The 13575-nt window shown below is 55.5% G+C and overlaps 3 protein-coding genes across 3 annotated transcripts in view; 1 reads left to right on the forward strand and 2 right to left on the reverse strand.

Moving 5' to 3' along the window:
* Nucleotides 1–1350, reverse strand: part of ZNF579 (zinc finger protein 579) — a 2639-nt gene extending 1289 nt beyond the window's left edge. Inside the window, 2 exon segments of the mRNA XM_024755162.1 lie at nucleotides 1–497; nucleotides 1244–1350. The exon segment at nucleotides 1–497 is cut by the window's left edge and continues 771 nt beyond it. Coding sequence (XP_024610930.1) covers nucleotides 1–495 — 495 coding nt within the window. The 5' untranslated portion in view covers nucleotides 496–497; nucleotides 1244–1350.
* A 7021-nt stretch (nucleotides 1351–8371) lies between these two features.
* On the reverse strand, nucleotides 8372–13493 carry FIZ1 (FLT3 interacting zinc finger 1). Its single transcript, XM_024755213.1, has 4 exons — nucleotides 13269–13493; nucleotides 12749–13181; nucleotides 10907–11246; nucleotides 8372–9992 (listed from the first exon to the last, which is right to left on the reverse strand). The coding sequence occupies exons 2-4, from the start codon at nucleotides 13096–13098 to the stop codon at nucleotides 9378–9380; spliced, it is 1305 nt and encodes a 434-aa protein (XP_024610981.1). The 5' UTR covers nucleotides 13099–13181; nucleotides 13269–13493; the 3' UTR covers nucleotides 8372–9377.
* Nucleotides 12872–13575, forward strand: part of ZNF524 (zinc finger protein 524) — a 3186-nt gene continuing 2482 nt past the window's right edge. The window contains exon 1 of the mRNA XM_024755155.1: nucleotides 12872–12962. The gene's annotated coding sequence lies outside the window, so the exon portion shown is untranslated. The remainder of the gene's footprint in view (nucleotides 12963–13575) is intronic.

Consider the following 13575-nt stretch of genomic DNA (forward strand, 5'->3'; position numbering starts at 1 on the left):
CTCCTCCTCCGCGGCGCCCGCTGCTGCAGAGGTGGGCTGCTCGGCGCCCTTGTCCTGCGGGCTCCAGCCAGACCCGGCCGCCTCCTTGGCTGCCCTCTCGATGGCCAGCTCGACCCCGCCGCCCGCGTGCTCCTGGGCCAGGTGGCGCCTGAGCTGGGCAGGCTCAGGGAAGGTGCGGGGGCAGGCGGCACAGCGCAGCGGGGGCTGCGGCCCGTGGCCACGCAGGTGGCGCGAGAGGTGGGCAGGCCGGCGGAAGGCCTTGGGGCATAGGGGGCAGGCATGGGGCCGCAGGCCCGAGTGGCTCAGCCGGTGCCGGGAGAGGTAGTATGGGAAGCGGAAGAGGCGGCCACAGGTGGGGCAGGGCAGGGGCGCCCGAGGAGCTCCAGCGCCCCCCCTGCCACGGCCTCGGCCTCTACCACGGCCTCGGCCACGACCCCGGCCCCGGCCACGGTGAGGTGGGCTGCCCTGGGCTGGTGGAGGAGGCTGAGGATCCATGCCTGTAAAGAGATAGGGAAAAGGTGGAGATTTGGGGAGGCAGGGGGGTGCAGAGAGAGACAAGGAGACAGACAAGGAGACACAGACAGGGTCAGATATTTAGCCGGGCAAGGGAAGGCGAGACAGACGAAAAAGGCCGAGATGAGAGGCAGAGACCAGGAGAAACAGAAAGGATGGTGAGAGGCAGAAACAGAAGAGAGAGATGGGGACACCCAGCAGAGACAGAGATGAAGAGAAAACAAAGAGATTTAGGCAGAGATGGTGCAAACACAGAGATCAGAGGAACCATGGCAGGGTGGAGGGAGGGAGAACAAGACAGAGACAGTAGAAGAGACAGAGGCAGACAAAGTCAGTGAACTGCTTTTCCTCCAGGGGCCCCACTGGAACGTATGGGGAGGGGCTGGGAAACAGCCCTTGGTGCCGGAGTGGAGGGGGTGGGATTCAAAATCGGGAGGCCCCGGAAATGGAGTGTGGGTGCCCAGTCGCCAGAGTCTGGGAGAGGCCGGGAGTAGGAGGGCTCAGACTCTTGGGCAGGGAGGGCGCTAGGGAGGGAGGGGGCGAGATCCCGGGCGCTGAGGTTGGGGGTGTGTGGGGGGTTGGGAGATGACCGGGGTCCAGTCCCTAGACTTCTGTACCTTTGGTTCCCCGCAGGCATGATCTGCAGAACTGGGGCCGCGGGCCGAGGCCTTGCAGATTTCTGAGCCCGGGGCCTGGGGCTCGCCCCGATGACTGGGCGCCCGGCTCTTACCTCCGCCTCCTTTGCTCCTTTCTTCCGTCCCCGCGGCCGGCCGAGCGCGGATGGTGGTGGCAGGGAGGGAGGGCCCCGAGCGTGGTGGGGGGTGGAGGAGGCTGGGCTCGGTGTCACCGCCTAAGCCTTCCCCCCGGAAACCCGGCTTTTCGTCCGAGCCTGAGAGAGGAAAGACTGGCTGGGAAGCCGGAAGATGGTGGAGGAGGAGACCCAGGGGGCGGGGAGGGGGGCGCGGCTTGGACTCCTGGGTTCTGTAAGGGGAGGGGGCTGGGGCCCCGTCCTCTGGGCTCCCGAGGGAGGAGGGGGCTGGGTCCGGCCCCCCTTCTTACCCTCCCCAACAGACACACATATTCATTCATTCCTTCAACAAATACACATTTATCAGGTCCTGTCTGTGCCAGGCACTGTGTTGGGCGAGGGGGGTGGCCGGGAAAGGAGATGAATGAGGCAGTGACAGAGGCTTCAGGGAAAGTACCGGCAATCTGGACTAAAACCTGACAGCAGCCTTCACGTGGGTGCCTGAGCAGGCGACTTTCCCTTCTCTGAGCCGCAGTCTCCTCCTCTGTGATAAACCCCGCGTATATCCAGTTGACCCTAAGAGACCAGTTACTCATTTTGCAGCATATAGTCACTCGATCCTAAGCCACCAATATTAACTGAGCACCTACTATGTTCTAGCTCTGTCCTTGGTGCTGGAGCTGCAGTGGCAAAGACAGAGGCCGCTGGACCCTGTCCATAGGGAGCTCAGGGTCTGGCAGAGGAGGCAGACAAACACAGATCCAATGGCCCTTCTGGAGAGTGTGCTCTAAAGCCAGAAGCAGGATGCAGTGGGATTACAGGGAGCAGAGACAACACTGAGTGAGAGTGATCCCTGAAGGCTTCCTGGAGGCAACGATGTTTCCGCTGAAACCTGCAGGATGAAAGCCGAGGGTTAGGAATGGGAAGCGGGAGGCAAATGGAAATGGGAGAGAAATATACCAACACAGACACTATTCTTCTGATAGTTCTACTCAGAAACATGCCACAAACGGTGTCTGTACCAGGTTAATCGTTGCAGTATTGTGCATGACTTCGAAAGACAGGAAATGAGCTACCTGCCCATCGGTCAGGGATTTGAGTGATAAATCGTGATTGATCTACCCAGCAGAACGCTATGTGTCCATAAAAAAAAGAATGAAGAAGTTCACTGTGTAAAAACATGGAAAGGCTCCAAACGATAACGGAGAAAACACGGAAGGTGGAGCACAGCCTGCAGCCTGTTCTGTCTGCACTTACCAGCGGGTTGCATCTGGGAGAACTGGAAGGAGAGAGAAGAAACTGGCAACATTCTAGCTCCCAGGCCTGAAACTTACTACGCTCTGCCCTTTTGTACTTTTGGAATTTGAAACCACGGGAATGTGTTTCATACTTAACAAAGTAAAGGAAAAAGAAACAAATGATGGGGGATAATAAAAATAAATACAATGAAAATAAATGATAGCTTACTCTTGTAAGTGCTTTACAAATACAAGCCCATTTGTTCCTCCTTACGTTAAGAAGTGTGTAACATTCTCCCATTTCACAGAGCAGTAAAGTGAGGTACTGAGAGGTTTCAAAGTAGTGAGTCTAAGTCTTTGCATTTCACAAAGAGATGGGAGAAATGATGGTGAGGAGCATGATTTTTCAAAACATCTGGTCAATAATACTACATTTTCAAGGACGTATACATATAGAGCAGAAGTCTAAACACATCCATGGAAACAGTAAGCACCAAATTTGGGGTAAGAGTTACCTTTGAGAAGGGAGAGGCAATCAGATCTTGGAGGGGGGGAGGTCTATGGAGTCAGGTGTACCTCTTATGTTTTAATAAAACTGGTAGTCAATATATGGGTGTGTGTGTGTATACTTTTTATTTGTTGAAATACATGTAACATAAAATTTACCATTTTAACCATTTTGAAGTGTACAACTCAGTGTCATTAAGTACATTCTCGAGGGGAATTCCCTGGCTGGGCAGTGGTTAGGACCCTGCGTTTCCACTGCAGGGGGCACGGGTTGGATCCCTGATAGGGGAACTAAGATCCCTCCTGCCATACAGGGCGGCCAAAAGCAAACAAAAACAAACAAACAAACAAAAATTCACTAGTTCCACTATCTAGTTCCAGAACTTTTTCATCACCCCAAACAGAAACCCGGATCCATTAATCTGTCATTCCCCATTCCCTTCTCCCCCCATCTCCTGGCAACCAATAATCGTCTTTCTGTCTCTTTGGGTTTGTCTTCTGTGGATATTTCATATCAATTAAGTCGTCTAGTATGAGGTCTTTTACGACCGGCTTCTTTCATTAGCATAATGTTTTCAAGGTTCATCCACATTGTAGCGTGGGGCAGCACTTCGTTCCTTTTTGTGGCTGAATAATATTCCACTGTATGGGTATACTGTATTTTGTTTATCCATTCATTTGTTCATGGACCTTGGGTTGTATCTACCTTTTGGCTATTGTGAATACTGTTATGAACATTTGTTATGTATAAGTTTTTCTTTTAATGGCTGTTTTCAGTTCTTTTGCGTATATACCTAGGGTGTGTGAGTGTGTTATTATTTTATTATCTATATTTTGAAGCCTTAATATATATTTTTTCCTAAATGAAAGAAACGAATTCAGGAATGAGGTTGAGGGGAAAGAAATTTCAGAGAGATCAGCGTGTTGTATGTGTGTGTAGGCGTGGGCGGAGGTGGGGATCATGTCCTGGGGGAGATTTGGGGCCTTGGATTGGGGCATCAAAGGCGGCCAGTGTGGTGGAGAGAGGCCGGAGCTGCACGAGCAACTATGCCCGGCGTCCTAGTCCAGGCTGAATGCTGGACGCATTCCGAGTGTACTGAGAAGCCATTGAAAAGGTTTTAAGCTGGAGAGTCACATGATCCGATTAGTGTTTTAGAGAAATTCCTGTGGGACCCGCGAGGAGGCCCGGCCGGATGCAGGGGAGAGCAAGGCGGGGAGCAGGAAGGAGGCGGTGCCCGGGTCCAGGTGAGAGATGGGGGGCCTGGGCGGGGCCGGCCTCGGGCAGGGGGCGGGACCTGGCGCTGATTGGCTCAGGGCTGCCCTCCTGGATGCCATTCCCACCGCCTCCACCTCCTCATTGGCTTCCCTGCTTCGGCCCCCCGCCTCCCTCGCGTGCAGTCTCCAGCACCTAGAAATCACATCACTTCGCTCCTGCGCTGAACGCCGTCCCGTGGCTCTCACCTCTTCCTCCCCACCTTCCTCGTCTGCACCCCACGCCCTACCGTCTGAACCCTGGAAGCTCCCTTCACAGATTCCTGTCTTTCTCCCTCTGCTTCACTCTGCTCCATCCACACTGCCCTCTCTGCTCTTTCGGACTCAGGGCCTTTGCACGTGCAGTTCACTGCCTGGAATGTCCTTCTCCTAGCTTTCCATAATTTTTCCCGTACTTCCCTCATTTCTTACAGATCTCCCCACAGACACCTGTCCCGTTCAGGTTACCTAAAACAACCCTCCTGGGAATTCCCTGGCGGTCCAGTGGTTAGGACTCCGCGCTTCCACTGCAGGGGCCATGGGTTCCATCCCTGGTGGCGGAACTAAGATCCCACAAACTGCGCAGTACGGCCAATAAATAAATAAATAAAAATAAAATAGCCTTCCTGACACCCTCTAGTCCTTGCTCTGCCCTAATTTTCAACTTTGTACTTACTGCAAACATTAGGCTACTTTTCCTATTTTGCCTGTTTCCCCTTCCACATGGAATATAAATTCCCAGGGAGTTTATATGCCAGGCTTCGCCTGTGTAACTGCTCTACCCTCAGCAAGCCTCGCATATCAAGCAGTATTTGTGGGTGAATAAAGAGGGACGAAGGGTGAGGAGGAGTGAGGCGAACTCGGGCCTCAGGTTTTGGAGTGGGGGGCGCCCTGGAAGGGGAGAAGACTGACGTGGTGGGGAGATGCGAAGCGCATCACATCAGATGTGAGCGGGCGGTGCGGGTGGCTGGCTCCACCTGTCCGCATGTGAGAGTCAGCTCTGCCCACAGAGGCGTCGGAGTCGCCAGCGTCTGGCTAGTAACTGATGCTCTGGACCGGTTGAGATCACCCCCAGGGTAAAATCCTCCCCCTCTGCCTTCCAGCCTCAATTAGCACATTGATAAGATGCGGCCACGAGTTGGGGACGAGGTCCAGCCCACCACCTGGCACTGAGACACTCGGGAAAGGGGACGAGTCCCTATTGCTACCCTCTCAGAAGAGAAAGGATTGGAGTGGAGGTGAGGTAGGCAGGAGGTCCTTATTCATCACCCCACTGCCTGGCGGCCATCTCCATGACAACCCTGGCACTTTTCCAGGCCCTCAGCTCTGGAGGCCGAGCCAGTCTCCAAGTGGGCAGGTCTTGTCCCTGGGGGCGGCACCTATATCTAAGGAGGCGGGTCTTGTTTTTCCAACGCGAAGGATTCCCCCCCCCCCAAAGGGGTGAGTCTGATCCCCCTTCCTGTGTACTGGTGGCAGAGTGGAGAAGAATGTCTCCAAGGTTGAGCGTTCCCAGGGGCCGACCTGGAGCCTTTTCAAATGGGCAATTGTGGATCTCCAGGCAAAAATGTCTTCCTTGAATGCCAAACTCTTACTTGTTTGCCTCCAAACTTATCTCCCTCCTTTAAATGTTTTTCCTTGTGAAATATAAGACGTATAGATGAAAGGGGCACGATAAAAACGCACAAGTTAACAAATAATTATAAAATAATCACCAGATTAAGAAACGGAATGTTGGCAGCCACCCCACAGCCCATAGAAGGTTCCACCATGTCCCATCCCGAATTTAACCCATCCAACTCCACTGTTCTGAGTTTTATGAAAAAAAAAAAAAAGTTTTCCTTGCTCTTCCTGATGGCTCACATCCACAAGGCATCCTAAACAATATTACAGTTTAGTTTTGCTTGCTTAAATGTTATAGAAATGGAATGGTACTCTATGTACCTGGTTTCTTGCGTCCAGCTTCTTTGTAACTTTCATTCGTGTAATTTTGTGCATCTGTACTCATTCGTTCTCTTGCTGTATAGTATTCTATGGCACAATATACCATCATTTATTTATCCACTGTATTGTTGATGAGTGTCTTAATCTGTTGGGGCTACTATAACAAAATACCACAGACCAGGTGGCTTATAAGCAATAGAAATTTATCGTTCACACTTCTGGAAGCTGGGAAGTCCAAGATCAAGGTGCCAGCACGGTCACCTTCTGGTCAGGGTCCTCTTCCTTGTTCACAGGCGTTCCTTCTCGCTGTGCCCTTACCTGGTGGAAGGGGCTAGGGGTCTCTCTGATGCCTCTTCTATAAAGGCACTAATCCCATTCATGAGGGCTCCACTCTCTTGACTTAAGCACCTTCCAAAGGCTCCACCTCCAAGTACCATCACATTGGGCCTTAGGATTTCTTTTATTTATTTATTAATTTATTTATTTGTGGGCTGCGTTGGGTCTTGGTTGCTACGCGCGGGCTTTCTCCAGTTGCGGCGAGCAGGGGCTACTCTTTGTTGCGGTGCGCAGGCTTCTCATTGCTGTGGCTTCTCTTGTCGCGGAGCATGAGCTCTAGGTGCACGGGCTTCAGTAGTTGCAGCATGCGGGCTCAGTAGTTGCGGCGCACAGGCTCTAGAGCACAGGCTCAGTAGTTGTGGCGCACGGGCTTAGTTGCTCCGCGGCATGTGGGATCTTCCCGGACTAGGGCTCGAACCCATGTCCCCTGCATTGGCAGGCGGAGTCTTAACCACTGCGCCACCAGGGAAGTCCCGGCATTAGGATTTCGACATATGAATTTGGGGTGACACAAACATTCAGCCCAAACCAATGGACATTTGAGTTGTCCTGAGTTCAGGGCTGTACATTTTGCTGCTGTGAATGTTCTTATATGAGTCTCCTGGTGCAGGTGAACATGAGTTTCTCTAGGATTCGTGCCTATCTTTGTCATATGGACATCTTCAGCCTTATTAGAGCATGCCAATCTCCCAAGCGTCTCAAATTTAAGAATCTCAAGATGGAACTCCTAACCCCTCTAGCCTCCACCCGAACTTGTTCTCTCTCCGTTTTCTGGTCTTAATACAAAGCAGCACCACGCAACCAGTTCCCAGCCCCGCCCCCATTCCTCCCTTTCCATTACGCAGGCGCACACATAACACACGCTCTCACATTCCACCTCCAGAATCCATCTTGGGCTCACCTAGTTCTGTCCATCCCTCTGCTCCAGGTCCCCACACCCCTCTCCTGGTGGACTGCAGTAGCCTCTGCTACATTCACTGCCCCCTCCAGTCCCTTTTCCACTCAGCAGACAGAGGGACCCTTGGAAAGTAAGAGTGGTCACATCCCTTCACACTTACAGTCTTGCTTGCCATTGCCCACAAAGCACAGTAAAATGCCCATCTTGGCCCACCAGGGTCTGTGTACCCTGACCCCTGCTTACCTCTCCACCTCATCTCACCCCTCCCTCCCCTCCTGGGCTCATCCAGGTGTCCACCTGGCCGGCCCCTCCTCGACCTTCTGGTCTCAAATCAAATGCGACCTCTGCAGAGAAGCAACCCCCCCCCAACCTCCTCCCTGCTGGACCACCCCACCTAAGGTGGCACAGCCCAGCCACTCGTTTTCTTAAAGAGTTATTTTGTTCACTGTTGGATACCCAGAGGGGGTGACAGCACCTGGCACTGGGTACCGGAATGTAATCTAGCCCTTAGGAGACAATCTGAGGGGCCCGCCCATCCTTAGATGGGCGGATCCTAATCTAGGGGAAGGATCTAGCGGCTAAGGTACAAATTTGGTTGCCTGGGAGACAGAGTCTAAGGGGCGGGGCCTCTTCCTAGGGGTAGGACGTCTGTAAAGAGTTTGGTTTTCAGGGGGCGTGTCCTATGGGATTGAAGGTTTCTAGGGGGCATATCCGTCCGTTGGAGGTGGATTTTGTAGTTAAGATGCAGGGTTTCACTTAGATGAGATCGAAACCATCTCTGATATTAAGAGGGTCATGCACTGTCTAAAGGACTCGAAGTTTCTCAGGTGGAAGGAAAGATCTGCCTCTATTTAGGAGGGCTGTCCTAAATCAGAGGGGGAGGAATCCCCACCTACCTAAAGCCAAGGATCAGAAAATGAGACGGCAGTGGCTGACAGGACAAGGTTTATTGGGGTCCAGGAGACACTGGGGAGTGGGATAGGGGGCAAGGTCGAGGCTCACAGGGGGAAACCCCCTAGCCAAATCCCCCTTCCCCTTGGGGTTGGGAAGAACACAGAGACAAACTGACAGAGATGGAGAGAAAGACCGACAGGTGCTACAGCAGAGTGGGAGGGATACCCCAATGTCCCCCACCTCCCACTCATGAGTTCACATAATGCGGAATGACGTGGACCTGCCCACACGCTAGAGGAAGGGGAGGAGTGCCTGCCGTATGCATTCTAAGGAGGGTGGGGCGCAGGTGGCAACCTGGAGCAGCCCATTCCAGTGGACAGGGCGTGGGGGTATGTGTATCTGGATCAGTCCATCCCACTGGGCGCAGGAATTTTGAACCAGGCTATTCTAGTTTTTGGGGGTGGGGGAGATCATTAGGGTCGATCCATTCCTTAGTAGGGGAGGGAGACCTAATTGGGGAAGGGGTTGAGGGCAGGGGGCAACTACCCTGGTCCTCTTTCCGCATAGGGAATAAAGTCGGGGGAGGGGAGAGGCAGATTCCGGCTATATCCTTTATCTGGGGGCACCAGTGACTCTGGTGGGTAGCATTTGGAGGGGATCCAGGGAAATCCGGCGACATGGCTCCCCCCCATTCTCCGGATCAAGGTCGTCGGAATGATGGCTCTTAGGGAGAGGGCCAGTCTTCCCTTGGGGGAGGGGTGCCCATCTTTTATTGTTGGGCCCGCAAGATGAGAAGTACTCGTGGAGACCCATTTCTCATTCCTAGGTCCCGCAGCTTAGGAGCCTGTTGATTTGGGGGTGCTCAGCACGCATTCCGGGGGCCTGGAGCTGAGGAATCTCTCCGTTTATTCGCTGCCCCCCCAGCTCAGGGGCCCGTGTCTGGGTCTGGAGGGCCGGGGCCTCCCTCGTGGTCCCTAGGTCCCTTGGCCCGGGCCCTGAGTCCAGCCCTCGGGAGGGGTGGTCTAGCGGAGGGGCGCACGGCCTGGCCACGTCAGTCCATGCCCCGGTGCAGCTTCAGGTGCCTGGAGAGGTTGCTGAGCGTGATGAAGCCCTTGCCGCAGATGTGGCAGGGGAAGGGCCGCTCGGTGCCGTGCAGCAGCCGGTGGCGCTTGAGGTAGCACTCGTGGCGGAAGAACTTGCCGCACTCCAGGCACGGGAACGGCTTCTCGCCCGTGTGCACCAGCACGTGCCGCTCCAGGTCCCGCGGCGAGCGGAACAGCTTCTCGCACTCGGAGCAGCCGAAGATCTTCTTGCCGCGGCCCGAGCCGGACGCAGGCTCCCCAGACGCGGGCTCCCTCTCTGGGGCGGGCGCCGCCGCCTCCTCCGCACCGCCGCCCTCGCCGTGGCTGGCGCGCCGGTGCTCCTCCAGGGCCATCTCTGGGCCCTCTCCGCCGCCAGCCCCCGCGCCCCCGCACACCGAGCAGGGCCCCACGTTGCAGCAGACCGAGCACGGAGCGCTCAGGGCGGGCAGGCCTGGGCCGGGCTGCAGGGGGGACGGGAGCACCCCACGGTGCTGGCGCTTGAGGTGGCGGCCCAGGCTGGAGCGCGAGGAGAAGCGGAGCTCGCAGACTAGGCAGCAGTAGGGCTTCTCGCCAGTGTGGACGACCTGGGAGGGCAGGAGGAAGAGCCCAGCGTCAGGGCTGAGGGTCTAGCCCGCGGGACAGATTCTTGGCCTCCCAGATAGATGCGGAGGAAGCTCCCTGCCAGGTCCACAGGGCCAAGATCTGGCTTCAACCCTCTCATTCTTGTTCTCTGCTTCCGGCCACGTTAGCATGCTTTTGGCCCCTCCAGCCTCAGGATCCTTGCACTTGTTGTTCCCTTTGCCTGGAATGCTGTTCCATGGTGGATTCCTGCTCTTCCTTCAGGCCTCAGCTCAAATATCACCTTGCCCTGACCTCCCCCCCCCCACACCGTGTGGTAGCCCATAGCTCTCCCCTCTTTACTCCTACATATCAGATGGTTATTATTGCTGTTGTTTTAACTTCCTTCCCAACGCTTCTCCTTTCCCAGATCATCCTTGCCTGTGTACCTGCTTTCTTGCTGATTGTCTACCTGGCTATGGACCACTCGCAATGGAATGTAAGCTCTCCGAAGGCGTGGACTTTATTGATTTCACCTTGGTATCCCAGGTGTTGGGAGCAGGGAAAAACATTCAATAGGTAATTGCTGAGTAAAGGAATTAAGTACATACGTGGTAAATCTATGTTTAAAAATGGTAACGGAATGATGAGCACAAAGTTGCAGACGCTGGCATATGAGAAGAGGCATGGGAGAGGGGAGGTGCATAGAGGTGGGGCAAATTTACTGTGAATGTTTTAGTTCCTGGGTTGGGTGGAGCCTGAAAGAGAAACAACTCATGCTTTGACCGGTCAGGGTGCTTCGATGAAGAGGGAAGGAGGGAGGGAGGGAGACAGAAATTTTCTTAGGGGCCAGCTCTCTGTTGCCCATAGTGGGTCCCCGGGGCTCCAAGGGCGAGTCCAGCCCAGGGAGGCCAGCTTGGGGCCGACCTGCAGGACTCACCTGGTGGTGCAGCAGGCCGGTGGAGTCTCGGAACCCCTTGGGGCAGGCGGAGCAGCGGTAGGGCCGCTCGCCGGTGTGCGAGCGCAGGTGGTTGGCCAGGTTGAAGCTGTGCTTGAAGCCTTTGCCGCAGCGCGGACACGCGTGAGGTTTGAGCGCGGTGTGCCGAGCGAAGTGGCGCCGCAGGTCCGAGCGGTAGCGGAAGCTCTTGCCACACTCACTGCAGTGAAACGGGACGCGGGGGGCAACGGCGGGCGGAGCCGGGGCAGGGACCGGGGGCGCTGGCAGCGGGGCGTCATCCATGGTGGCGTGGTGCGAGGGCAGTGGCGGGTGGGGGCTCTCTCTGGAGCGGGGAGACATGGAGTGGGGTGAGGGGGCCACGTCCCCATCAGCCTCCCCCTATCAGGCTCCTTGGACTCACAGACCTGTGAGGCCCGGCCTACTACCTTATAAGCCACGCCCATCTACCCAAGCCACATCTACTGCTCTTTAAGCCCCCCCCACTCTCCTACAACCCCTTACACCACTCATCTATCTTCCCAATCACTTCCAAGTCACTTCTAAGCCACTGAATGCTCTTAAGCTCTCCCCTTCTTTGTGAATGAACTCCCGCCCCGCTCTAAGCCCCGCCGAGTGTGGTTAAACCCCACCCACTCGTGTTCAGGTCCCGGCTACCCCTTCCAAAGTCTCCATGTTGTTCCTGAAGGCTCTTATATTCCTTGATAAGCCCCTTCCCCTCCGAAAGCCACTCCCACTCTTTTTTGAAGATGAAAGTCATCTTCACATGAAGATTGACGACATTCTTAGCCAATGACAGTATGAAAATTTGGGGCTAAGCGCACCTGAGTCAACCTTCCAGGGAGACCAGGACTAGTCCTGGAACCTTGGATAAAGCCAACTGATTCTCTTTCCATCTGCAAAATAGGAATAATGGGAGGACCTACCTCATGGAGTGGTGGTGAGGACTAAGCAAACTTGTGGCCATGCGTGCGGCGTGCTTACTGACGCCTGTGCACAGCAAAGACTCAACAGGTAAGCTGTTTTGATTACCACTATCTGCAAAGTTCCTCCGAGTTTCCTCTTGAAGTCCCCCATCTCTTCCCCACTAAGATCCGCCTCCTAAACCCCACTCAAGTTTCCCTTTAAGTAAACCCCTTCCTTTCCAAGACCACCTGCCACTCTACCTCTCTTCCCATCTCAGCCCTTCCTCTCTGACACCCTCCCCATCGTAAGTCATTTCACCTGCAATATAAAGACTTGCTATTTCCACTACGACGCCCCAAATTACACGCTTAAACCCCACCCCCCTCACTATGTCCACCACTTCCTGAAAGCCACATCCCTAGACAAACTCCACCCCTTCTACTCTAAGCTCCTCCCACCTCCACACCGAACCCCTTTACCCCCTCAGCCCCAATTAGGACCCTTCAACCTAGGGCCCTCCTACCATTCTCACTGAGCCACGCCCCTTTGTCAAACCTCACCCCTTTGCCTAAGCTCCTCCCACTTTCTACCCAAAGCCCCGCCCATTTCCACTCTAAACCACGCCCACCCATTGCTCCGCCCCAGCCACCACTAAGCCCCGCCTCCTCCCCACGCAGTCGCCCGCGGGACTGAGCCCCCCTCCCCAGTCAGCTCGAGGACCCAGGCCCCTGGAGTCGGCCTTTTGTACCCCTCCCCCCTGTCCCTAAAAGGTGCGGCCCCGGGCGCCCGGGGCGGGGGCAGGTCAGGCTAGACCCGCAGTCGGGCGAGTCCACCTTGCTCGTACGGAGCGGGGGTTCTGGAGCCCTGAGGCGGCCCCGGGAGGCCGGGAAAGTCAGTCGGCTTTCCTCTTTAATTACTTACACCTCCCTCTGGGCGCCGACATTTTGGGCAGCGGGGGTAGCGTCACTTCCACCCGGGGGGCCCCTCGACTTCCGCCTCGGCTCCCTTCTCCCCCGCACTCCCCCTTTCTCCCGCCTTCTTGGCTTCCCTCCTCCCCGCCGCCCTCCCCTCTCTCTCTTTCCCGTCCCTTTCCTAGCTACTGGAGGTTCGAGAAGCCAGGGTGGCGCCATCTTGGGTGAGGGCATGGAGAAGGGGCGGGGTTTAGGGTGGCCCCCGGCGCCATACAGACTAAGGGCAACAAGCTCAGCGCGCGCGGCCTCCTCCCTGCGGTATCGATGCTGGCGGGTGTTAACATAGATGAGGGCTGACATGATTCCCTTTTCGCAGCCTCAGGCTCCTCCTGGGTAGGATGTAGAGTTGCATCAGGAGAAGAGAGAAATCGAAGTTCGCTGATCTGCGATAGAGATAGGATAGAGCAGGCTCCATCTTGTGCTTAGGCTTCCCGTGGGTTTTGAAGCTAATCAGGCGCCATGTTACTTACGGGAATGAGGGGCCATTTTCCCGCTCTTTATCCTTTCGGTACCTTTCTTTGATTGGGTCACCCGGCTGGGTGCTTTGTGGGAGGAAAGACATTTCTATGTGTTTGGGATGTGTTGGTGGGGTAATTTCCCGTTCGGGGCTAGCGAGGGCGACGGGTGCGCAGGCGCGGCTTGCCGACGGGCATATGACCGGCTCTTAGGACCCAGCGGGTCCTCTTTGTTCCCCGCGGGCGCGGGCCCGAAGGGGAGGGGGAGGGGAGGGAGGGGCCGACCGGCATCCGCTCCGAGGGGCGGGGCAGTCCCGCGCGC

Source organism: Neophocaena asiaeorientalis, unplaced genomic scaffold (genome assembly GCF_003031525.2).
Source record: "Neophocaena asiaeorientalis asiaeorientalis breed wild unplaced genomic scaffold, Neophocaena_asiaeorientalis_V1.1 scaffold694, whole genome shotgun sequence".
Classification (NCBI taxonomy): Eukaryota; Metazoa; Chordata; class Mammalia; order Artiodactyla; family Phocoenidae; genus Neophocaena; species Neophocaena asiaeorientalis.

What these genes read in the sequence shown, in the direction of transcription:
- FIZ1 (XM_024755213.1), bottom strand. Translation starts at nt 13,098, where the DNA reads ATGTCAGCCCTCATCTATGTTAACACCCGCCAGCATCGATACCGCAGG. An exon ending in GTCGGCGCCCAGAGGGAGGT is followed by an intron (nt 11,247 to 12,748) that starts GTAAGTAATTAA and finishes TCCCCGCTCCAG; the next exon opens with AGAGAGCCCCCACCCGCCAC. An exon ending in CCGGCCTGCTGCACCACCAG is followed by an intron (nt 9,993 to 10,906) that starts GTGAGTCCTGCA and finishes CTGCCCTCCCAG; the next exon opens with GTCGTCCACACTGGCGAGAA.